Source organism: Halichoerus grypus, chromosome 3 (assembly GCF_964656455.1).
Source record: "Halichoerus grypus chromosome 3, mHalGry1.hap1.1, whole genome shotgun sequence".
NCBI classification, from domain to species: domain Eukaryota; kingdom Metazoa; phylum Chordata; class Mammalia; order Carnivora; family Phocidae; genus Halichoerus; species Halichoerus grypus.
The window spans coordinates 77500-102730 of record NC_135714.1 but is presented as its reverse complement, the minus strand read 5'-3'; the positions used below and the strand labels follow the sequence as shown (position 1 = coordinate 102730).

Here is a 25231-nt window from a genome sequence, read left to right as displayed (position 1 = left end):
GGACTCCAGGATCATGACCTGAGCCGAAGGCAGTCGCTTAACCAACTGAGCCACCCAGGCGCCCAAGCCTCAGACTTTCAAGACAAGTTAGAAACTCAGATTCTTAAGTGAAATCTCGTCTTTAAAATATAGGAAACTTGTTGAGTCAGACTAGGGCCTTGTGTGGCTCACCAAAGACCTCTGCCTTTCCCCTGTCCCCTCTTTCAGGGTGCAACTCACACCTCATCTTTTGGGCCTTGACCCCTCCCTGGGGAGTGGTCACCCCTCTTGTCCTTAAGCCTGTCCTCAACACACAGCACCCAGTGCCACCACTTGTTATGTGAACCAAACCCTAGGTGATTGAATGACCGGAGCCATGGTCACCTGGGTGCTGAGGTGTTGCCCTTCATGGATTCATGCTCCAAAATGGGAAACCTGGCAGCAACGGTGAGGGGCCCCCTGCTGACTTTGGAAATGAGGGGCATCCAGCTGCATTTGGGGACAGACAACACAGCTTGTAAAGCCTGTGGAAGGAGAAGGCTGGCCTTTCGAGGCCCAGCCCGACACTCACACTCCAGGAGGGGGGTGTCAGGATGCCTGGAGGGTGGAGGGCAGACAGGAACGGTGACCCAGTGAACTCCGGTTGGCCTTGGCTCTCAGGGCTCTTACTGAGTGGTAAGCTCCTGAGAGCTGGTTGTTCAATCATCAGGAATTTTGAGGGCCAGTTATTAAACCCAGCCATTATTAAAGTTAAATGATGTGAACTTAACAATTAAGAAAATTATGTTAAGACAAAGGTATAAGTACGCAACCTCATTGTTTCCTTGTTATTTCACTATAGTTCACTATTATCCATGCTCCTGAGGTTACTTATGGTGGGAAGATGATCTGCTCTATGGCACATCTCTTCCCAACTGTGTCCAGCGATATCACGGTGGGGGCTTCACTGCCCAGGGCGGAGAGGCATGCCAGCCGCCCCCCCACCCCGTTGCTTCCAGACTCACATATCCTGACTTCTGAGCATTTCCACTTGTTCACATAACAAGAATATGAGGCCAGCAGTTGAGCACGTGTGCTGTCTATATGGCCTTCTGAAACTGTCCTGTCCTGGGAGGGGCAGTGCGTGTCCTCTGGTCTTCACAGTGAGCCAGCAGGCCATGGGCACATGGGCAGCCTAGGAGGTCGGAGAGGCCAGAACCCTCACCAATGGGGCCCTTCATCTAGCTTTTGGTGCAATCTGGACGATTGACCAGTGGGAATCATTCAGCTAAAACTGATCAGTGTGAAGCAGTAGATCAGGGAGAAATTCCAACATCCCTGGCCGAACCTAATGTTTACCTTGTCGCTTCTGTTACCTCTCGCCAAAGTGGCTTAGCTGCTTTCAGGAAGGGATTAGCAGAAGCCCCTGAGTGGAGTCTGCAAGAAGGGTGCTCAGTAGTTCTTGACTGGAGGATGGAGGGCAGAATGAGGGGCCATAGCCCTGCTGAGGGGTTGTTAGGACCCTGGAGAGCCGCTAAGGTTTAAGGAAGGCAGGGACAAGTTCTGCATGAGAACCGCTTTAATTCCCAGGTACCTGCCCTCCCGCAACATGAGGAGGAGAGAAAGAAAGGAGCAGGCACCAGGCTCAACTGCAAACTGTGTGGGTGCCAGTCTTTAATCACTGGCCGAAGTTTGGTCTCTTTGGAGAGAAAGGTACCTTTCTCTCCAAAAAGGGCTGTGAGGTAGAGCCCTGTGCTTTGTGCAAATTAAAATTAGCGTTCTTTAAAATGTCGTTCATAGTATGAGGTATCAGAAACTGCTTTCTACTAGGACTAGGTGATGTCTGAGTAGGAAATCAAAGCACACGACTGAGGCATGGATGTCTATCGTTGAAAGTCCATGTTAGAACTCTGTCTTAAAGTACATGTGTGCATGTGTGTGGTCTGAGGAGCTGGAAACCATGCATTTCCAGGTAGTCCATATTCCCTAAGCATTGGCAATTCATTTGGTGGAATGACACTTATTGTCTGGTTTAGATCTGGGATAACTGGACAACAGAACGGACAAAAATCCCTGAGTCTTAGAATTCCCCTCTAAGTGGGGGCAGGGGGGATCTAGAACATGAGCAGAATGAACAGTCCTACGGCTTGTTACAAGGAGATGTAGGGAATACAGAGGAAATACAGGAGGCAGGGTTGGATAGGGAATGCGGGGCTCAAGTGGGGGTACTCAGGGCAGGGGACATCTCTCTGCAGAGGAGCCAAAAGGTGTGTGGAAACAGTGTTCCTGGCAGAGGGACCTGCAGGTGTAAAGGCCCCTATGGGGGACAATGGCTGGGATGGAGCAAGGGGTGGGGAGAGCCAGAAGGAGGGGGAGAGGACCGCAGGTGTCCCTGAGGCCACCCAGTGACATGACTTAAGTTTTCAAAGTATGGCTCTGACTGCTGAGTGGGAGTGGGCTGACAAGATGCAGAAGGAGAAGGATCCTGAGATGTGTCCCTGACTGTGGCAGACAGGGCCCTGATTTGTGTTTATAAAGGGGAGCAGTCAACTGGGGATAGTTGGAGAGGGAAGTGGGGGCTCAACACATGACAGGCAGAGGATTAAAAACTTGGCTTCCCCTGAGATGTAACTTTCTTGGAGCGAACTGCACCCCCTTCCCCCCACTTGTGGGCAATACCCAGTGGGGGAAAGTGTGTGTGGTGGGACAGGGTCAAGAAAATGTTCCCAGACTTGCCTCTCCAAGGCCCACACCTGGGATGTATGGGGTTGGATTTGAATCCTGGCCTAAGGTCATTGTTTTGGAGATGCTGCTGATAAGAATTGGCAAAATGTCCTCACAGCAATTAAGTTAAGGGGCCTGACTGAGAGGAAGCAGCATTATCCATTCCTGGGAGAACAGGAGGCTACAGAGCAAGGGCAGAATGAGAGCAACTCAGGACTTCAGCCCCAAGGGAGGTGGGCTAGACCCTGCCAGGGCAGAGGGATACACAGAGAGGGTGTTTGGAGAAAAATGGCTGGAAACCCCCTGAACTTGATGAAATACATGGATATTAACATCCAAGAAGCTCAATAAACTCCAAGTAAGATGAACTAAAAACACCCACACCAAGACACATTATAATCAAACTGTCGAAAGCCAAGACAAAGAGAACCTTGAAAACAGCGAGAAAGGTGACTTGTCGCATACAAGGGATCCTCACTAAGGCTGTCTGCAGATTTCTCATCAGGAATTTTGTTTGGAGGTTTGAAGACAATGGGTTGACATAATCAAGTTCTAAAATTTAAAAAAAAAAAAAAAGGCTGTCAACCAAGAATCCTGTATCTGGCAAGCTGTCCTTCAAAATTGAGAGAGAAATTAAGACATTCCCAGGTAAACAGAAGCTGACCTGCCCTGCAAGAAATGTTAAAGGGAAGTCCTGCAGTTGAAGTCCTGCAGTCACCACTAGACCTGCCCTGCAAGAAATGTTAAAGGGAAGTCCTGCAGTTGAAATGATGGACACAAGAAAGGGACTCAAAGATGTATGAAGAAATAAAGATTTCAATAAAGGTAAATACATGGGCAATTATAAAAGTTAGCATTATTGTAACAGCAAAAGCTAGAAAACATTGCTGAAATAAATTAAAGAAGACATAAATAAATAGAAAGACACGTCTTAGTCATGAATTGGAAGACTTAATATTTTTACAATATCAGATCACCCAAAGTGACCGAAAGATTCAATTTAATCTCTATCAAAATCTAAATGATGTTTTTGCAGAAATAAAAAAAAAATCCTAAAATGCATATGGAATCTCAAGGGCCCTGAATAGCCAATCTTGGAAAAGCAGAACAAAGAGGAGGACTCATACTTCCTAAGTCAAGACGGGCTACAAAGCTACCTTAATCAAAACAGTGTGATGCTGGCATAAAGACAGACATATAGATCAACGGAACAGAACAGAGAGTCCAAAAATAAACCCACACACAAATGGTCAAATGATTATCAACAAGGTTGCCAAGATCATTCAGTGGGGGAAAAGATAGTTTTTGAACAAATGGTGTTGGGAAAACTGGATATCCCCATGCAAAAGAATTAAGGTGGATCCTTACCTCACATCATTTGCAAAAATTAACTAAAAATGAGTGAAGGGCCTAAATATAAGACCTATAACTAGAAAACTCTTAAAACAAAACATAGGACAAAGCTTCTTGACACTGGGTTGGCAGTGATTTCTTGAATAGGGCAGCAAAGGCAGTCAACAAAAGAAAAAATAAACAAATTGGACTTCCTGAAAATTAAAAACTTCTGTGAATCAAAGGTAAAAGGGTAACCCACAGAATGGGAGAAAATATTTGTAAATCATATATCTCATAAGAGGTGAATATGCAGAATATGTAAAGAATCCCTAAAACTCAACAACAAAAAGCCAAATAACCAGATTAAAAAATGGGCAAAGGACTTAAACAGACATTCCAAAGAAGATACACAGATGGCCAATACTCACATGAAAGGATGACCAATATTACTAATCTTAGGGCAATGCAAACCAGAACCACAATAAAGAACCACCTCATATCCATTAGTATGGCTACTATAAAAACACACAGAAAATATCAAGTGTTGGAGAGGATGTGGAGAAATTGGAACCCTGCGTACTGTTGGTGAAAATGGAAAATGGTGCAGCCACTGTGGAGAACAGTATGAAATTTCCTCAAAACTTAAAAATAGAACTACCCTATGACCCAGCAATTCCACTTCTGGGTATGTACTCAAAAGAACCAAAAGCAGGGTCTCAAAGAGATGTTTGTGCACTCATATTCATAACAGTGTTATTCACAATAGTTAAAATATGGAAGCAACCTAAGTGTCCATTGATAGATAAAAGGATAGCAAAATGTGGTCTATCCAGATAATGGAATATTATTCAGTCTTAAAAAGAAAGAAATTTGGGCACCAGCTACAAAATGGATGAACCTCAAGGACTTTATAGTAAATGAAACAAACCAGTCACAAAAAGAAAAATACCGTATGATCCCATTTATATAAGGTACTTAGAGTAGTCAGAATCACAGAGGCAGAAAGTAGAACGATGGGTGCCAGGGGCTGGGGGCTGGGGACGGGGGAGTTGGTATTTAATGAGGTTAGAGTTTCAGTTTGGGACTATGTGAAGAGTTCTGGAGATGGATGGTAGTGATGGTTACACATTATGAATGTACTTAATACCATTGAACTGTAGACTTAAAAATGGTTAAGATAGTAAATTCTATGTTATGTGTCTTTTACCACAATAAAAATAACTGGGAAGAAAGTAAAGAGAGGGAGAAATATATACCATGCTAACACCAATCAAAAGGAAGCCACAGTGGCTGCGTCACTGTCACTTGTAGACAAAGCAGACTTCAGAAGAAGGAAAATGATCAGGGGTAAAAAGGGGCACTACATAATGATACCGGGGGTCATTTCTCCAAGGAGATAACTTCCTTAATGTGTATGGACCTAAGTACAGAGCATCAAATTACATGAAGCAAAAACTGATAAAACTTGAGGGAGCAATAGATAGACTCACTAGTTGGTTAACTTCAGTACTCTTCTTTCAGTAATTAATAGAAACCGCAGGCAGAAAATCAGTAAGAAGAGTTGAACTAAACAGTACTGGAGATAATGGACATCAACAGACCACCCCATCCAACAACAGCAGAATATACGTTCTTTCAAGATCACGTGGAGCACTCACCAAAATAGACCATATTCTGGTCTGTAAAACACATCTTAACAAATACAGAATAAAAATCATAAGGAATGTATTATCATACCACAGCAGAATTAAACTAGGGATCAGAAATTAAATAGAAAGTAGCTAGAAAATTCCAAAATATATGAGACAGAACTCTTCGAAATAATACATGGGTCAAAGAAGAAGTCTCCAAAGAAATTTATAAAGAGTTTGAACTAAATGAAAACAAAAATACAGCTTATTAAAATTTGTGGGATGCAGTGAAAGTGGTGCTTAGAGGGATGTTTACAACATTAAATGGACATAATAGAGGAGAAGCAAGATCCAAAATCAATAATCTAATTTTAGGAAACTAGAAAAGGAAAATCAATGTAAGCCTAAAGCAAGCAGAAGGAAAAAAAAACATTAAGAACAACACTAAGCCCCAAAATGTAACAACTTAGATAAAATGAAGTTTTCAATGCCTTGAAAGACACAAACTATCAACACTCATATAAGGTGAAATAGAATAATCTGAACAGAACTATATGTATTAAAGATATTGGAATAATAATTAATAATCTTCAAAAAAGAGAGCACCAGGGGCGCCTGAGTGGCTCATTCGGTTAAGCGTCTGCCTTCAGCTCAGCTCATGATCCCAGGGCCCTGGGATCGAGCCCCGCATCGGGCTCTCTGCTCAGCAGAGAGCCTGCTTCTCCCTCTGCCTGCCACTCTGCCTATCTGTGCTCTCTCTCTATCTCTCTGTCAAATAAATAAATAAAATCTTTAAAAAAAAAAAAAGAAAGCACCAGTCCTTGATGAATTCATTGATGAATTTTCTACCAAACATAGGGAAGAAATTTGCTCAATTCACTACAATCTCTTTAAAAAAAAATAGAAGCAGAGGGAACACTTCTTAACCCATTCTATGAGGTCAACATTACCTAATACCAAAACCAGATAAAGACATCACAAGAGGGGCACCTGGGTGGCTCAGATGGTTAAGCATCTGCCTTCCGCTTGGGTCATGATCTCCAAGTCCTAGGATCAAGCCCCACATCAGGCTCCCAGCTAAATGGGGAGTCTGCTTCTCCCTCTCCCTCTGCCTCTCCCCCCGTTTGTGCTCCCTCCCTCTCTTGCTCTCTCTCTTTTAAATGAATAAATAAAATATTTTAAAAAAGACATCACAAGAAAGAAAAACTATAGACCAAATTCTCTTATGAACATAGATGCAAAAATTCTTAATAAAATATTAGCAAACCAATCCAATGAAGTATAAAAATAAGTATATTCTATGAGTAAGTGGGATTTATCCCAGGTATACAAGGCTGGCTCAATATCTGAAAATCAATTAATATAATCTACCACATTAACAGGCTAAAGAAGAAAAAATAATACCTTCATATCAATTGATGGAAAAAAGTATTTGACAAAAATCCAACACTCATTCAGAATAAAAACTCTATGCCAAATAGAAAGAAGCTTCCTTAGCTAGATGAAAATTCTACAAAACCCTTTAGCAAGCATCAAACTTAATGGTGAGAAACTAGATGTTTCCCTCTTAATATTGGGAATATGGCAAGGATACCCCCTCTCACCACTCATATTCAACGTTGTACTGGAAGTCCTAGCAAGTGCAATGATAAAAAAAAGAAATACTATGTATATAGATTGGGAAGGAAGGAATAAAACTTAGTTTGCAGATGACATGATTGTCTATGTGAAAATACCAAGGAATCAATTTAAAAAACCTTCCTGGAACTAATAAGTGATTGTTTTAAGGTCACAGGATATAAGGTTAATATACAAAAGTCAGTCACTTTTCTTTATATCAGCAATACATAACTGGAACTTGAAATTAAGAACACAAAATCACTTATATTAGCATAAAAATGAAATACTTAGGTACAAATTAACAAATGCAGTCCCAATTAAAATACCAGCAAGCTATTTTGTGGATATTGACAAACTGATTTAAAGTTTATATGGAGGGGCGCCTGGGTGGCTCAGTCGTTAAGCATCTGCCTTCGGCTCAGGTCATGATCCCCGGGGCCTGGGATCGAGCCCCGTGTCGGGCTCCCTGCTCCGCAGGGAACCTGCTCCTCCTCTGCCTCTGCCTCTCTCTCTGTCCCTCTGTCTCTCATGAATAAATAAATAAAATCTTAAAAAAAAAAAAAAATAAAGTTTATATGGAAAGGCCCCTCCCCCCCACCCATGCAACAGCCAGCGTAATACTGTAGACAATAAAGTTGGAGAATTGACATTTCTGATTTCAAGACTATAAAGCTATAATGATCAAGACTCTATGGTATTAGTGAAAAAATAGATGCATAGAGCAATAAAACAGAATAGAGAACCCAGAAATAGACCCACACAACTGCAGTTTGATGAAGGAACAAAGGCAATTCAATGGAGAAAGGATAGTTTTGCACAATTTGATATCTACATGCAAACAAGTGTATCTAGATCCAGACCCTACAGCTTTCATAAATATTAACTCATAGACCTAACTATAAAACTCTTAGAAGATGACAGAAGAAAATATGGTGACCCTGAGTTTGGTGATGAGGTTTTTAAAAAAAAGTTGTTATTTTAATTCCAGTTAGTGAACACACAGTGCTATATTAGTTTCAGGTGTACAATACAGTGATTCAACACTTCCAAACAACACCTAAACTCATCAAGACAAGCGCCCTCCTTAGTTCCCATCACCTATTTCACCTACCCCCCACCTCCCCGCTGGGAACTGTCAGTTTTTTCTCTATAGTTAAGAGTCTGTTTCCTGGTTTTTCCCCTTTGCTTGTTTGTTTTCTTTCTTAAATTCCACATATGAGTGAGATCATATGGTATTTGTATTTCTCTGACTGATTTTGTTTAGCATTATACTCTCTAGCTCCATCCATGTTGTCGCAAGTGGCAAGATTTCATTCTTTTTTATGGCTGAATAATATTCTGTGACTTTATCCATTCATCCATCTATTGATGGACATAGTAATGAGCTTTAAGATATAACACCTAACTACACTTCATGAAAGAAAAATTAATAAGTTGGACTTTATTAAAATTTAAAACTTCTGGGGCGCCTGGGTGGCTCATTCAGTTAAGCGTCTGCCTTCGGCTCAGGTCATGATCCTAGGGTCCTGGGATCGAGTCCCGCATCAGGCTCCCTGCTCAGTTGGGAGCCTGCTTCTCCTTCTCCCATTCCCCCTGCTTGTGTTCCCTCTCTGGCTCTCTCTCTCTCTGTCAAATAAATAAATAAAATCTTCAAAAAAATAAAATAAAATTTAAAACTTCTGTTTTTCCAAATACACTGTTAAGAGAATGAGGAAACGAGCTATACCCTTGGAAAGAATATTTGCAAAACACACATCTGATAAAGGACTTGTATCCAAAATTTACAAAAACTTAAAACAATAAGAAAACAGAAAACTAATTTAAAAATGGACAAAGATCTGAACAGACGCCTCACCAAAGAATAAGATATACGGATGGCAGATAAGTATATGAAAAGATGCTCAATAGTATTTGTCATTAGGGAATTGTAAATTAAAACAAAAATGAGATACATCTATTAGAATGAATAAAATCCAAGTCACTGACAATACCAAAAACTGATGAGGATGCAGAGCCATAGGAATTCTCATTCATTGTTGATGGGAATGCAAAATGACACAGTTGCTTTTTGGCAGTTTCTCAGAAAGTTAAACACGATTATACCATATTATCCAGCAATTGCACTCCTTGGTATATACTCAACTGAATTGAAAACTTATACATATACACAAACCTGCACACAAATGTTTCTAGCAATTTTATTCATAAGTGCCCCAAACTGGAAGCAATCAAGATGTCCTCTCATAGGTGAATGTGGTCCATCCAATGGAATATTATTCAGCACTAAAAAGAAACGAGCTATCAAGCCATTAAAAGGAATGGAGGCATCTTAAATGCATTTTACTAAGGGAAAGAAGCCAATCTGAAAAAGCTACACACTGCATGGTTCTAACTCTATGACATTCTGGAAAAGGCAAAACTGTGGAGACAGCAAAAAGATCAGTGGTTGCCAGCCGTTCGGTGGAGGTGGGGAGGGAGGGATGAACACCTGGAGCACAGGGGATTTTTAGGGCAGGGAAATTATTCTGTAGGATACGGTAGTTACCTGTCGTGATACATTTGTTGGGCTTATGGAAATTTATAGCACAAATGATGAACCTTAATGTGTGCCAATAAAACAGTCATTTAGCAGGTTGGGGGATTCCACGAAAGAATGCAGACTCTGACAAGAGAATCAAACTGTAACACTTGAAACCACCTCACTGAAGGAGGCGGAGAAAAGGTGCTGATTGAAGTATTTTGGGAAATGAGCAGAGTCTGTAAGACTAAAGACAAAAGAAGCTGCCCGTGAACACTGTCTTCCCATGGGGAACGGGTTAACAATTCTGTTCTTGCTGTGCACATACACTGGAATTGAACAGTTAAGTAAATGAGTGGTGGATGATGGGAGCCAGGTATCTATCTCACTGTTGGAGTGGAAACTTGCATCTCAGCAAGCGGGGGAAGCCAGAACGATCCATGTGGAGACACCAGTGGGAACTCAAGTTTAGCTGCACACGGGTTCGTGTACACGTAGATGTGCAGATGTTCTGTGCACATGCTAGCAGGTGCACATGCATTCCCTTGCTCCGACACCCCAGTAGCCAAGAGCACACCCAGTGCCCAGGTTGCTGCTTCTGGGACCGTTCCCCAATTAAAGCAGCGGAGATCCTTGAGGGACTGCTGATTCCAGGGCCACACAGGAAATACACAAATGAGTCTGGAGCGTCTGGTTGTGCCAGAAAGCAAGGAATGTGCAACCCGCCCCCCCCCTTGCCGGAAACCAGCAAACCTACCCATCCGCCAACCCAACACACAGAAAACACCCAGAGTGATAAGTTGATGGGTTATGTCAGACGGCGGGGGAGCCCACTGAGGGGCTCCCAGTGGCCATAGTCAGAAGAGACTGAATGACAGAATCAATCAAGTTGACCAAGGTTATAACCTAAACACCCATGACTCCAGATGGATGTAAACAAATGATAATATAAATTGATAAAGGGTGAAAGGAAACATATCTCCAGTGGAGAACCCTCTTCCTGCAGTGTGGGGCTCACAGTGACTTCCCCCCAAACAGGACAGTGCACCTGGAGGCCTTTCTAGAAGCCAGTCTCATGTGTCAGGCCGGCCTCACAGACCTTCACTGCTCCCCAGTTGGCCCTGAGCCCTGTCTGACCAACCCCCACTGTGCCATCACTTCATCCAAGGCCTCAGGCCATGTTCTTCCCTCTGCCCAGGGTACCCTCCTGTCCCCCCCCAGGGGTCCTCCCACTGCCCTGCCGCACAGCCATGGCCTGTGGGCGGTATCTCTCTCAGAGGTTTTTTTTTCCTCCCCAGTCAGTGGGGCTGGCCTATGGTCAAGAGATAACCTCAGGGAATCCCAGACTCCCTGCTCAGGCTGCTCCTTCTACAGCCCATGGGTCAGGGGGGGGCACCAAAATAGCCTTTCTAGATGCTGAGCTGAGCTGAGCAGAGGAACCTCTCATCATTTTAAGCAAGTTTACAGCAGGTGAGTAGGATGCACACAGCATTTGCAGACGGAACAGAAAGCAGGGAGGGCGGGGAGTGACCATGTCACTCTCCACATCTTCTAAGGCTTAGCCCAAAGGCCACATCTTATACAGCTTTCCCAGCCCCAGGCCCAGAGGGACTTTTTGTCCTCTCCCAGGGCCCACTCACTGTCTTCTAGTCCTCCAGTGGGCTGGAGACTGAGGCAGGAGGACACAGAGGGGACCTTCCTCATGTGCCCGTCAGCTCTGTACCATTCCCGAAACACAAGGCCCCACCCTACTCCCATCAGGCCAACACCCTCCTCGCTGAGGGGGGAGGTGAGGGGGGGAAGCAGATTCCAGCCCTGGAGGCAATGGTTATCCTGTGCGGCTAGGGGCCGAACACACCAGGGGACTCAGCCACCCAGTGGCAGAACCTCTGTCCCCATTGTCCATTCATCATTCACCCCAGCTCCTCCCGAAGAGAGTTTGATGAAGCTTCGAAAGCGGAGGGGTGCATGTGGCATTTGCAGGTGCTCACACCCACCTGGGCTGGGGGTGAGTCAGGGTGGGCAGACGGGATGAGAGACCCAACCTCTCATGGGGTCCCAGCCGCACGATGGCTTCCTGATGCTGCCCCCCTGCCCCTGCAGCGGGCGCCCTCACAACACCACAGCCACAAAAGCACAGGGACCCCAGCAGCTGCTGGCCCTGCACCTGCCCAGGCTGAGCTTTGTCTTCGTCCAGAGAGACCAGCACAGGGGCCTGGACACACTCGGACGTCCTGGAGGGCAGGGAGGCTGGGGCGGGACAGGTACCTGGCCGCGGCGGGTCTCACAGTTGTGAAGGTAGCTCAGGTGGTAGATCTTCAGGTTTAATGTGCCAAAATTCAGGTACTTCAAGAAAACCTGAAATAGGAATTACAGCAACAGTAGTTAGAAACTCCGGTTTTCAGAAGGTGCTCAGGTGTGCAAGGGTGGAGAGGCACGCAGCCGCCTGGAGCGGGGCCCACACCCGGCACCGACGTCAGCGCACACGGGCCTGTTTGTGTGCAGACACACACAGGTGTGCAAGAGACACAGAGATGAGCTCATGGAACCAAGCACAAGAGAGGGACACACAGGCCTCAAGGGAGCACGCACCACCCGCCAGCACAGGACAGACCGGGGACAGAGCTGGCCCACGTACAGAGGCGTGCACGCCCAGAAGGCCCCCCAACACTCACGTCTTCGTCTTCACTTGTGAAACATGGGCCGTTGAGCTTGTTCACGGCCATGATGACAGCCACGACATCTTTGCCGTTCATGATGGGTGTGGCCAGAATGTTCTTTGTCACGTAGTCGGTCAGCTCATCAGCAAAGGAGCTGAAGTGGGGGCACTGGGCAGCAAGAGGAGAGAAAAGAGAGGCCGTCAGTCCGTAGACCTGGAGCCCTGGCTCCCCTCGACCCAGTGGGGGCAGGGCTAAGCTCCACGGAAGCCACCGCCCAGGCCAGTGCTGAGCCCCAGGTGGCCCTGCCCCAGGCATCAGGAGCCCAGGAAGCATAAGAGCACATGGCCCATGGCCTGTCCTTGTGGCTCCAGCCTCTATCCCCCCACTCAGAGCCACTAACCCCAGCCCTCGATCACAGACTTTGCTGAGCCCTCACAAGGCCTGGGCTGTGGCAGGCCTGGGCCCTCCCACACCTGCTGTCATCTGGCCAAGCCAGCTTCTTGGGTACCTCTGGAGTCGCCCATCTGCCTGTCCAAAAGTCCCTCCTAGCTCAGGCTGCCCTCTCCTGCCTTCACCTGCCCTCGGGCCAGCCCCGACATGTTCCTCCCCAAAAGTCTGTCGGCTGAATAAAGGGTGAGTGTGAGTCAGGGTGGAGGGTCCTCTGCAGGTCTCCTGGGGCCATGCTCCAGCCAGCGTCTGCTCCATGGGGCCCGTTGCCCATATGATAAGGCATTAATCCACTTGTGGCCCCGAGGGCAGGTCCTGCTAGTCTTAGAGTTGCTCCCTGGGGCCTCTCCTTGGCTGGGGGCTGGTTGAGGGGCCCTTAAGTTCTGTTTCTACAGGGAACAGGTCAGCTGGGCTTTGTCTTGGCCCAGGAATGGAGTGTTACTAGGACGAGGCCCCTCCAAGTGGCTAAGATTTTGCCGTTCAGGGTGGATGTGACTCCAGGTCCAGCCTCCTACTTCCTGGGTGCTGATATTTATTTACATGAGGCCAAGGGGACAGCTCAGAGTTGGACTGCCTAGGTTGGGGCCTGGACCTGCCACTGTGTGACCTCCAGGAAGATCGGGATGGCCCTGTGCCCCTCTCCTCACTGGTCACCTTGGGTTGAGTGAGGAAATCCCTGTAAATTCTCCCTACATTTTGTTATTATTATTTGTTGTTAAAGGAGCTCTTTTGGGTTTACTCAAGGACTGTCAGTCTTGTGGCAGACAGAGACGTGACTGACCCCACATGACTTCCCGTGCCCTCTCTGTGCCTCGGCCTCCTTGCAGCCCAAGGATGCCGCGGCCACTGTCCAGCCTCCCTTGCATGGGCAGCTGGGCCACAGTTCAGGCCAGTGGGAGGTCGGAGGAAGCCTGCTGGGGACAAGAACAGTCCATGTTCTCGTGAAGAGGTGCATGTGTCTGGTGCCAACCTGTCCCCTGCCTCTCCTGCCTGATTATGGGATGCGGCTGTCACCTGCTGCCACAGGGCACCTGGTGTCAAAGGGAAATCAACACGGGATCCCTGGAGGCTGCAGGAGCGCAATCTCACCCCGGGGCTGAGCACAGGCATGAGCTCAGGGCTGTTTGCACGTCTCCACGTTCCATGTCTGTGCTCTCTGGTCACCTTCCCAGCGCCTGCTGCTCTGGGGTCCTGCCGTCCTGGCCACACAGCCCATCTCCTGGCACGCCCTCGGCTCTGCCCCAGACTTTCCTTACTGCCCTTCAGCTGCACTCCCCTGCTCCCACCTGGGGTCCTGCACAGTGCCCCCTGCTCCCAGTGCCCCACGCCAGAGCAGACACCCCTGCTTGCTCCCGCCACACTGGGGCCTTCACCCCGTGGCCCGTGGCTCTAGCCTCTCGGTGTGTCTCCCACACGCTAGGTGCAAGCTGAAGGGAGCCTCAGGAAGGTCAAGAGCAGGTTCTGGCCAGGAGCTGTGCTCTCTGAATAGAGTCACCCAAGGGCTGGGGTCACCGGCATCCCACACCCTTATAGCTTGGGCCTGTTCGGACGCCCGGCCTGCATCTTCTACTCCACCGTCTCCATATCAAGACTCCCTACCCGGCTTCTCTACTGAATCAGACCCTGCAGTCCCAGAGCCTCGCTCGGGGCCCCAGCCACCTTGAGGGCAGCGGGTGACGCTCAGGTTCCCGGAAGCTCTGTAACCACAGTGTAAGAGTAGGAGCAACCCCAGGCCCATTGCATCCTAAGCCTCATTCCCAAACATCCATGCTCTCGTGCTCCCCATTCCAGGGGTTGGAACCCACCCACCACCCCATGGAAAGGACCCTGCTGTCACCTTGGCACCTCCGTCCCCCCTCAGCTTCAGTAGGTCTAGGGGTCCTGTGACTGCTCGAAAGTGCCCCCACCTTGCCCCTACTGCCTAGACCCTCATCATTGTCACCCGCTGCACCCACCTGCCTCCTGGCCCATCTGTGCTCTGCAGGGCCAGCCTGGTAATGCTGCCCTCCTCCCTCTTCTGAGCTGGCCTGGCTCCCAGAGCTTCCCCACAAAGCTGTGTCCCTAATGCCAATTCAGCCTCCTTTGACCCTACAACAGCTGGCTGCCACAACTGGGGTCTGGACGCCTTGGCAACATGCAGGACGCTCATGATGGGCTGTTTCTGGGCCCACAGCTCTCTGGAGCGGGGTCAGACACCACCACAGAGCCAGGACCTAGGTCTGGTCCTGCTCAGTCGCTCGGTGGCCATGGCTGAGCCGTGTCCCCTCCACAGCCTTCCAGCGCCTTCTGCCTAGCTGCCTTGCCATGAGCCCTCGGGGGTCTTAAGAGCTGCAAAGTGGTGGTGGGGTGATGTTGCAGCCCCGCGGTGTCTTCCTCCTTGCTGCCCGCAAGGGGTCCCTGTCCCCCAGGCACACACCGCTCTCCCAAAACAGCCCCCCACGCTTTTCTCATAGAGCGAGGAAGGTGCTGGAGTCTCAGATGGAGCAAGGCTCTCTGCCTCAGTCTCCCCTCTGAAGACAACATGACACTTGCAATGCTTAGGTCTTCGTGATGCACTTAATGGAAACTTGTTTTTTGGCTGATTTTGACTCTGCTCTCAGTTCCACTGCATCTGAGATCAACAAGACTCAGCACAGCCCTGAGGCTTGAGGCCAACATGTGCCCTTCGCCCACTGGGGAGAAATCAGAGTGGGTTGTCCTGATGGAGGTAGAAGGGTTTTGAGAAGCCAAGGCCTCAGGGAGGGGAAGGGCACAGGGCCTAGAACAGCCATGCCACCTGGACCAGACCCTCACACAGCACAGGCTTGGGTCGGGGGGAGCCGGAGGACAGAGCCCTGGAGGCTGAGAGGTCCAGCCCAGACTCTGAGAATGGAGGGGACTAGATACAGGGAGAGAAGGGGCAGCGAGAACCCCTCAGTGCATATCCCTGCACCTGTCCCTGCCACCGGATCCCCTTCTGTTCCGGGTAGTTCAGGCTCCTGATATTCTGATGCATGGGGTGACCTATTTCTTAAAATGGAGTGAAGATGAAGCTAATCCCAGAGATTACTATATTCAGGTCGCTGGACCCAGGGTTGTTTAGAGCAGATAAATGTAAGAGGATTGCAACCACTTCCTTCCCCCGCCCCAGAGTGGGCCTGGGGGGATGTGCACGTGTCTCTTTGTCTCCAGGGACTAGGGTCCAGTGGCTGTTTCAGGAGAAGCCCATCCCAGTGGCAGTCCCCTCTGGATTCCTTCACAGAAAGTGGAAGAGGCTGATCCAGGTCCTGCTTCCCCATCTCAGAGGTGGGCAAGGGAGAGGAGGGGAGAAGCCGATGGCTCTTGTTCTCCCCCAGCAACCTCTTCCTGCTCCTTCTTCTTGGAGCCCCTCCTCCCCATGCTCACCTTGGGGGCCTCTGTCCCCCCCCACACACACCGTATCCAATGGGCACCTCCATCCCCCAGCCCCACCCACCCTGGTCTGCACCCCAGGATTCCTGAACTCCTAGTGCACTAGCGCCACAGCCATCCCCTGGCCGAATCTCAGCTCCATGCACTGCTGTCTATCCTCGCTGCCCAGCCTGGACCAGCCCTGGTCTCCCTGTTGCTTCTCCCAAATCCACAAGCTTGCCTGTGCCAGGAAGCAGCATGGTCTCCTATGGGGTTCTGAGTTTTGGGCTCTGGGGCCCACTGGCCCTTCCTTTCTGAGCCTTTGCACCAGCCCCTACTCTGACCCCTTCCTCCCCAGTCCTCCATCCAGGGACCTGTGGGTCAAGGGGGCAGCAGGGTCTGCCCAGACCACCCTCCCAGCTGTCTCAAGGCTGGCTTCCTTCCTTCCCGCAATCTCTGGCCCAGCCCACCCCACTTGCCCCCCTGCCCCAGGCTGCCTTCCTGAGAGCAGAGGTCCCCCCCGGATCCCGCAGGCTGACCCATTCTATGGTCTATGGGACCTGTAGGGACTCCTGACCGACCCTGCCTGTTGTGGCCCAGAGCCCACCTCTGTCACGTCCGTGATGTTCACCATCTTCTTGGTCTGAGCCACATGGCCCACAACCCCAATGTCCAGCGGGAAGACGATCTCAGAGTCGGGGGGCACCAGGCAGTCCTCCAAGACACTGCCGGGCTGCACACTGAAGAGGCGCGTGGCTAGCTCAGCCACACCGTTGCGCTGGCGGTACATGAAGAGGCTGCAGCGGTCGGCGTGCAGGATGGTGCAGAGGCGTCGCAGGATCTTGAAGATCACCCGCTCCATGTTCACGTTCTCCTGCATGTCCTGCACCAGCTCGAACAAGGCTGCACTCTCCTCCACCTGGCACAGCTCGCGGAAGCTGGTGCAGGCTGCTGGCTGGCCATCCTCGCAGGCGCCAGCCACATTCTCGGGGCTCAGCTTCTTCCCAAAGTACTCGTCCGAGAAGCCGGGGTTCTGGTCGAGGAACTGCTGCACCTGTTCCTCACTGAGGCTCATGGTGTCCCACTGCCTGTCCGGGAGAGGCGGCTGGTTCCCAAGCACACACAGACTCCAGCAAACACTGTCATCAGCAAAGCCTTTCTTAGTGACGATTACTGAGTCCTGGGAGGGCACAAGCTGACTCACCCATGCCTGCCCGCCTTGGCTTAGATCTTGGACTTTCCACCCCCTGCCCCTGGGAAAATCAGACCCCCTGGGATGGGGGCAGCTGGGTCACAGCTCGGGGGTTTCTGCCTGTGGCGGGGGTCCTGGGCAGCCAGTGGAGCAGGCCCTTACACCTAATCCCCCAGGGCGGGTAATACAAACACTGTGACCCTTTCTGCCTGGGGGATTGCAGCCCCACATCTCCTGGCACTCAGACCTGGGCTCCGGTGCGCTGGGGAGGTGGGGCACTGCCTCGTGGAGATGCCGCCCAGCCCTAAGCAGGGAGGGGGACCCCAGTACGGTGCCGAGGTCAGCAAGTGCAGCTCCATGGCTCCACCTTCATGGAGGGAAGCGACAAGAGGGGAGGAAGGTGGCCCAGCATTCATTGTGGAGGTGGGACCACAAGATGGGGGTTTGCAGAGACTTTCCCTTCTCTTTGATGGTGAGGAGGTGGCCTCGCAGGGGAGGGGTTTGCACGCGACAATAGGTCACCTGAGTGCACAACAGAGCTTCTTTGTTAAGAGCTAGCACCCTTAGTTAGAGGTTGTCTTAGTGAATCACCAACACACATCTTTTTCCTTGGCCCAATCCCTACGTATTAGGCACTTTTATTCATACTGCTAGACCCTCTCCTCACACAGAATCCACAACCACACTGTGGGCACTGCCATGTTGTATAGACAAGATTGTTCCTGAGCATATGTGCTTCAAGCAGGCTGGCTTCCTAGACAGCAGCTGGGCGCCTCTCTCCTTATCCACCTGCCCAGGTGTTACACAGACGCTAGCTTCTCTATGAGCCATGGTGTGACAAAAAGTTTGGATTAAAAGTGGAAGACGTGCCCATGTCTGTCTGACTCTCCAGCTGCTGGAGTGCCCTTCACTTCTCTCAAGAGACTGTGTGCACATGTGTGTGCATGCACGATCGTGTGTGTACATGCTGCACATGCATATACATGTGTGCATGCATGTGCAGTGCATGTGGGCTGAGTGTACAAGTGCAAGTGTGTGCACGCACAATCGTGTGTACATGCTGCATATGCATATACATATTTGCATGCATGTGCACGTGCATGTGGGCTGAGTGTACAAGTGCATGCGTGTGTGTGCACAATCGTGTGTGTACATGCTGCACATGCATATACATGTGTGCATGTGTGTGCACGTGCATGTGGGTTAAGTGTACAAGTGCATGCATGTACATGCACAATCGTGTGTGCATGCTGCATATGCACATACATATGTGCATGTGTGTGCACGTGCATGTGGGCTGAGTGTACAAGTGCATGCATGTACGTGCACAATCACGTGTGTGCATGCCTCACATGCATATACATGTGTGCATGTGGGCTGAGTGTACAAGTGCATGTGTGTGCGTGCACAATCATGTGTGTGGATGCTGCACATGCATATACATATGTGCATGCATGTGCACGTGCATGTGGGCTGAGTGTACAAGTGCATGTGTGTACGTGCACAATCATGTGTGTACATGCTGCATATGCATATACATATGTGCATGTGGGCTGAGTGTACAAGTGCATGTGTGTGCGTGCACAATCATGTGTGTGCATGCTGCACATATGCATATACATGTGTGCATGCGTGTGCATGTGCATGTGGGCTGAGTGTACAAGTGCATGTGTGTGCGTGCACAATCGTGTGTGTGCATGCTGCATATGCATATACATGTGTGCATGTGTGTGCACGTGAATGTGGCTGAGTGTACAAGTGCATGTGTGTGTGTGCACAATCGTGTGTGTACATGCTGCATATGCATATACATATGTGCATGTGTGTGCACGTGCATGTGGGCTGAGTGTACAAGTGCATGCGTGTATGTGCACAATCGTGTGTGTCCATGCTGCATATGCATATACATATGTGCATGTGCACGTGCATGTGGGCTGAGTGTACAAGTGCATGTGTGTGCGTGCACAATCATGTGTGTGCATGCTGCATATGCATATACATGTGTGCATGTGTGTGCACGTGAATGTGGCTGAGTGTACAAGTGCATGTGTGTGCGTGCACAATCATGTGTGTGCATGCTGCATATGCATATACATGTGTGCATGTGTGTGCACGTGCATGTGGGCTGAGTGTACAAGTGCATGTGTGTACGGCACAATCATGTGTGTGCATGCTGCATATGCATATACATATGTGCATGCGTGTGCACGTGCATGTGGGCTGAGTGTACAAGTGCATGTGTGTGCATGCGTGTGCATGCCCACAGACTGCTGGAGGGCTGGGGGTAAGAGTTACATCCATGGTGTGCACATCACTCCATTTACCCCAGCTCTGCACATCACTCAGCAGAGACCAGGTGGGCACCTGGCATTCTGGGCTCACCTTCAGCAACAGCAGCCATGACTGTACCCACAGAGGCAGAAGAAGAACAGTGTAGCTGGAAGGACTTCAGGCCCCTCCAAGCCAAGGACCAGGCATCACAAACCAGGGGCCTCGACTGAGGGAAAGGCTGAAGGTTTCCTCATGTTGCCTTTTAACCAGCATGCAGGGTTTGTGTGTAGTTCTGAATCTTACTGCATTCAGCTGATAAAGATGTGTGTTCGTGCATGTATGAGTGTGCATATATGCACACATGTGTGAGTGTGCGCACATGTGTGATCGCGAGGCCAGGGAACTTCTCGTGCCTAGACACGTTTTCTCAGCACAAGCCTTGGTTCTGGGGGTCTTTCCCTGTGGGCTCCGCGCTGGCGCCTCGCAGCTGTGCTGGCCATAATGGACCCAGCTGGCCGAGCGCCGGGCACAGGGCCTTGTGCTCTGACATTCTTGTCTCTGCTTAGTCACACAGCAGACTTCTTTCAGGGATCTGCTCTGAGCATCCCACTTTTCCTAAAAATAGTGAATTCTGCCTGCGGACTGGGGGAGAAGAGGGAGGCAGGTGCTGTGGGTGGGGTCCTGTGGTACTTAGATTTGGGGCCAGGGTTGGGGGTCACCTTGCTCTGAATTCAGTCCCCAGACAGCTTCCAGAGCCTTCCAGCATATTGTCTTCAGACGCTCAGAGCTGCAGTCCAAATTAGCCTGATGTGAGGGACATGCCAATGAGGCAGCCATCTGGCTGAGCGGTCCAGGGCAGCAGGGTCTTTGGGGGTCACTTCCCAAATCCTTGGCTCATTCCACCCCGAGGCCCACTCGGCTGCAACCAGCCTCCCTGCTTCTGCTCCCTGACTCCTGCCAGATGGCTCCTTCCCTGCAGGGCTGAGGGCATGGGGCAGAGGTGTGAAGCTCACCTGCCTATGGAGCACTGGGTGGGGCAGGCCCTGGGGCAGGGGAGGCCCGCCGGGGAGGGACGCACCCTGTGTCTGGTAGCATAGGGCTAGGTCACAGCTGTGAGAGCGACATGGCCGTGAGATCAGAGGTGCAACGTACTCAGGGTCGGTGGGGCTGAGGGGGTCCTTGCAGCGTGGGTGGGGAGCAGAGGAGGCTGCTGGTGGAGGAGCTCGGGGCGCTGTCGCGCCATAGCCAGACACCTGGGGCGTGCCCCCACCCCTCGCCTTCACACAGTGTGCCCACCAGACCTACACTGTGGTGCTTGCGTCACTGTACCGGTCGGTTTCCTGCAGCGTTCGCAGGTGTGGGAGCCCTGAGCATCAGGGATTAACGTCCCTGGAGGAGTCCTTGACCTGTGACTCATGGGGTCGTGTGTAAATACCCCAGCTCCCTCCCCTGTGGGGCCCCGGGATAACTGCTGAACCACACATTGGCTGGATCTGCTCCTGACCCCCCATCTCATTTCCTGACACACCCACTGATGATGCCCGGGGCCCCTGAGCAGCCCTGAAGGGGCGGACCCGTGATGCAGTTAGGGTTACACCTGTGGGATAAACCTGTGAAATGCACTTTTGAGGTACACCCGAGAGGCGTGCCCGTGATGTGTGCCTGAGCTACACCTATGAGTACACTCTGAGATACTCTCCGTGACGCATGTGCACGAGAGACGCTCCTGAGGAACACCTGAGAGGCGCACCCATGAGGGGGGCCTGTGGACACCCCTCCGATGCACACCTGTGTGCAAGGGCCCATCAGATACGACAGGTAGCCGCTCCACAAATGAATGTGGGAGATGTTTGAGGAGAAATGGGATTTCTCCTTTGCTAGGTTCCTATTAATTTTACCTCATCATAATGTGGGATTTCAAAATTAGCAGTACACCCTGGGAGCCATTTATAACAAGAAATATGTCTTAAATAGCTATTACATGAAGAGAACTCCAGTATCTTATCCCAAACTGTGGAGAGGATGCAATCTCACAAGTAGCATTATGCCTGAAATTAAAATTAACCAGTCAAGAGGAACGGCAGGGGATGGCAGGGATGAGAAAAATCAGAGTTCACACTCAGGAATTTCATTCCATTTCCAGTGCACAGAACTGACACATCCATCAGGCTTTGTACTTCCACAGGGTGAGTTTTGCCAGAGGAATGATAGGAGAGGTGCTAACTGGCCATGTCACCATTGGGAAAAAGGGTGGGGTCAGTGGGGAGATGCCTCAGATTCTGACCCCAGGATGGGGCCTGGGGCGTCGTGTGGGCTGAGGGTGGGCATGCACCCACAACCTGGCTCCATCCTCTGCTCCCACCAGCTACCTGACCTCAGGGAAGTCTCTCAGCTTCTCCAGACCCCCACTTGGCTTCTGGCCAACAAGATCTTGCTGTGGGGTTTTTTTTTAGGGGGGGTAAGAAATGGTGCCATAAAGTATGTGGCATGGGCACCAGCACACCGTGAGGTCCTACTGACAACAGGCCATTGAGGACCCCATCCCTGCATGACCAGGGAGAGGGGAGGAGCCCTGGAGGATGTAGGAGAGGATGGAGACCTAAGTGGAGGGGGTATGGAAGGAGGAGTGCAGAGTAGGGGGTAGTGGGATGAGGGGCTGATATAGCCACCTGTCTGGGCTCTGTGCTGACCTGGGTGGGTTGGTGGGGGGGGGCATTTATGGCAAATCTTGGGTAAGGAATAATGTTGGACCAAGAAGAGAAAGCCAAGGCCTGAGCTTGGTGTTCGGGGAATGGCGTCCAGGAGGGATCAGCACTTTCTCACTCATTTTGTGGTTATCTTCTGGTAGGGCAGACTCAGGTTTGATGTGCCTGAGCCCCAGTCATGGGGTGGGGAACTGCAAACCCCAGGACCACGTGCCTCTGGGGACTGTGGGGGGACGGCCAGCTCCTTGTGGTCCTAGGGACTGCCAACTGGAGCATAAAGGGCAGACGTGGGGGCAGGAAGCAGAACACACATCCTTCTGATGGTCTGGGCCTCCCTGGCTCCATCCCAGCAAGATCTGGGGTGCTTTCAAGGGCAATTTGGGAGGTTCGTGACTGGTTGTCCCTGGTAAGCCCACGCCCAGGGGCAGCAGGTCGCGGAGGGGAAGGGCAGGAGCTGCGGCAGCGGCTGAGATCTCCCCTAGTCCAACAAGCTAAGGGCTGGCCCCAGCTGCCTGACTTACAAGAGAGGTCATCTTAATCCAGCTGCCAGTTGACCACGGCTTCGATGTGACCTCAGGCAAGACTGTCAGAAAAACTGCCCAGCTGAGCCCAACCCAGATGAGTGACCCACAGAACCATGAGTAAATGAAATTGTTTCAGCCACTAGTTTTGGGGCATTTTTTCATGCCGCAAATGTAACTTACACTCTTGGATTCTCTAGAAAACAGAGCCTGGGGCATGGCTTAAGTGCAAATACTTCATAAGGGGGATTCGATCCCAGGCAGCAGTGGGGGTGGGCAGAAAGTGAGTTGGGGAGGGTTGGAGCAAAGCCATGCTAGCACCCTGAGCCTCGGCTCGCAAGGACCTCTGGTTGCCCCTCAGGCTGGCACAGAGAAGCCACACCTCAGAACAGCCACAGAAGGAGGACGGAGGGGGATTTTTCTCTACTCCTTCAGTGTCCTGCTTCCTCCTGGCCAGTTTGCCCACATGAAATGAGCTCTCCACATCTGCAGGGTACTCCCACCTCCTTGTCAGCCATTCAGAAACCCAGATGCCCTGCCCCATTGAGTGGCATTTCATCCACAGTCAGAAATGGCAGGAAAAGCCCACCATAAGGGGGACGGTGCCCTCCCTGGGCAAGAGACTGGTCAGTACCAGGTGGGCCAGGTGGGCAGTCGGAAGTGGCTGAGGTGGACCAGAGGCAAGGACTTGGGACACTAAGACAATTCCAAGGCCAGCATGTCACCACCAAACAGGATGCAGCTCTTCCATTGGAATAGAACATGTAGAAGTCACACGGGAAAACACGTATTGTTGGAGAGCTAGAGATGCAGAGAAAGATCACGCCTCCAGCTGCCACGAAGAGGTAAAGTGTCCATGGGAGGAGGTGCAGACCTCACTCACTAATGCTGTTTCCATCCCAAGAGCTACATGCATCCTGATGGTGTCAGATCTCTCCGGACTGCCTCCTCTTTGCACGCACATTGATGTGAACCATTCTGTAATGAAACCACAAGATGCAGGACATTTCATAACCTGCCCATCAAAATTTTTGGTGGCTTCACAGAATTCTATTCTATTCTATTTCCATAGCTTCTTCAATTTCCTCTTCATGGACATTTAGGGTATTTCTGTTTGGGTTTTGAGGGAAAATAAACTATGCCCTCTTCTCTGCTCAGTTCTGGAACAGGTGGGAGAGTGGCTGGAGGAGTGGAAACTTTGTTGCTGACAGCACCCCACGGAGGAGTGGCCTTGTGTGCTGGCCAGGTGGCCAGAGCCAGGGCAGCCCACATTTGTCCCAAACACACATCCAGGGGAAGAGAGCAGAAGAGATGGGATCTCCAAAGCGTACAGAACTTTAATGGTTTCACTTCATGCAATCAAAAGAAGGACCAGTAGCTGTGACTGGTAACCAGGTAGCACTCCGCCTCCATGGGGTGGGTGCCCAGGGAGCAGGGAAGCAGAAGCAGACACCCTCTCAGCCCCACTGGGGTTTGCTTGTCTTTTCTTTTCAAAACTGTAACAGAGAAGGCTGTGGTGAATTAACTTGTGCTTTTTGTTTTATAACTTGGAATTTGTGAATGTGATCTTATCTGGAAATAAAGTCTTTGCAGAGGTAACCAATTTAAAATGAGGGCACACTGGATTGGCGTGGGCCTTAAATCCAACCACTGGTGTCTTTATAAGAAAAGGCCATCTGAGGACGGAGGCAGAGATTGGAAGGCTGGTCTAAAAGCCGAGGGACCCCAAGGATTGCAAGCGCCACCAGAGGCTGGAGAGAGTTCTGGAGCGGATTCCCCTCACAGCCCCCAGAGGGAACCTGCTCTTGGTCTTGGACTTCTGGTCTTGGATCAGAACTAAGAGACAATACATTTCTGTTGTTGTAAGCCCCCACTTTGTGTATTTGGTTAGGACAGCTGTAGGTGACTCACAAGGTGTGTGTGGGGGGCAGGTTTGGCCCATGGGCTACAGTTTGCCTCTCTAAGCCAGCCTCAGCCTTCTGTCCAGACTGGTTGGGGACCAGAGCTGAGCCACACTGAATGTTTCCTGACAACTGCTACAGGGGCAGAGGGGGAAGCTCCTTGCCCACATTGAGCAGTCATGGCTTTTTCCTTCTTCTGGACCTACCCCAGTTGCAGTTGTCTTGGGGAAGGCAAGTCTGAGGTGGAGCCAAGACCAGAGGACAGAAGAGCCCAAGAACTTGTAGGGACAGAGCTGGAACCAGCCCTCCCCCTGCAGTTTGTTGTTCTAGCCATTTGAGCAGCTTTTCTGTAACTGCAGAGGAAAGATTGTAAGACATT

General features: G+C 50.2%; 1 protein-coding gene across 2 annotated transcripts in view; it reads right to left on the bottom strand.

Moving 5' to 3' along the window:
* Positions 1 to 17401, bottom strand: part of PDE6B (phosphodiesterase 6B) — a 35658-nt gene extending 18257 nt beyond the window's left edge. For both annotated transcript variants that reach the window (XM_078068177.1, XM_036094301.2), the window contains exons 1-3: positions 16870 to 17401; positions 12462 to 12614; positions 12055 to 12144 (exon numbers count right to left, since the gene is read on the bottom strand). In XM_078068177.1, coding sequence (XP_077924303.1) covers positions 12055 to 12144; positions 12462 to 12614; positions 16870 to 17337 — 711 coding nt within the window. In that variant the 5' untranslated portion in view covers positions 17338 to 17401. The remainder of the gene's footprint in view (positions 1 to 12054; positions 12145 to 12461; positions 12615 to 16869) is intronic.
* Positions 17402 to 25231: the final 7830 nt, after the last annotated feature.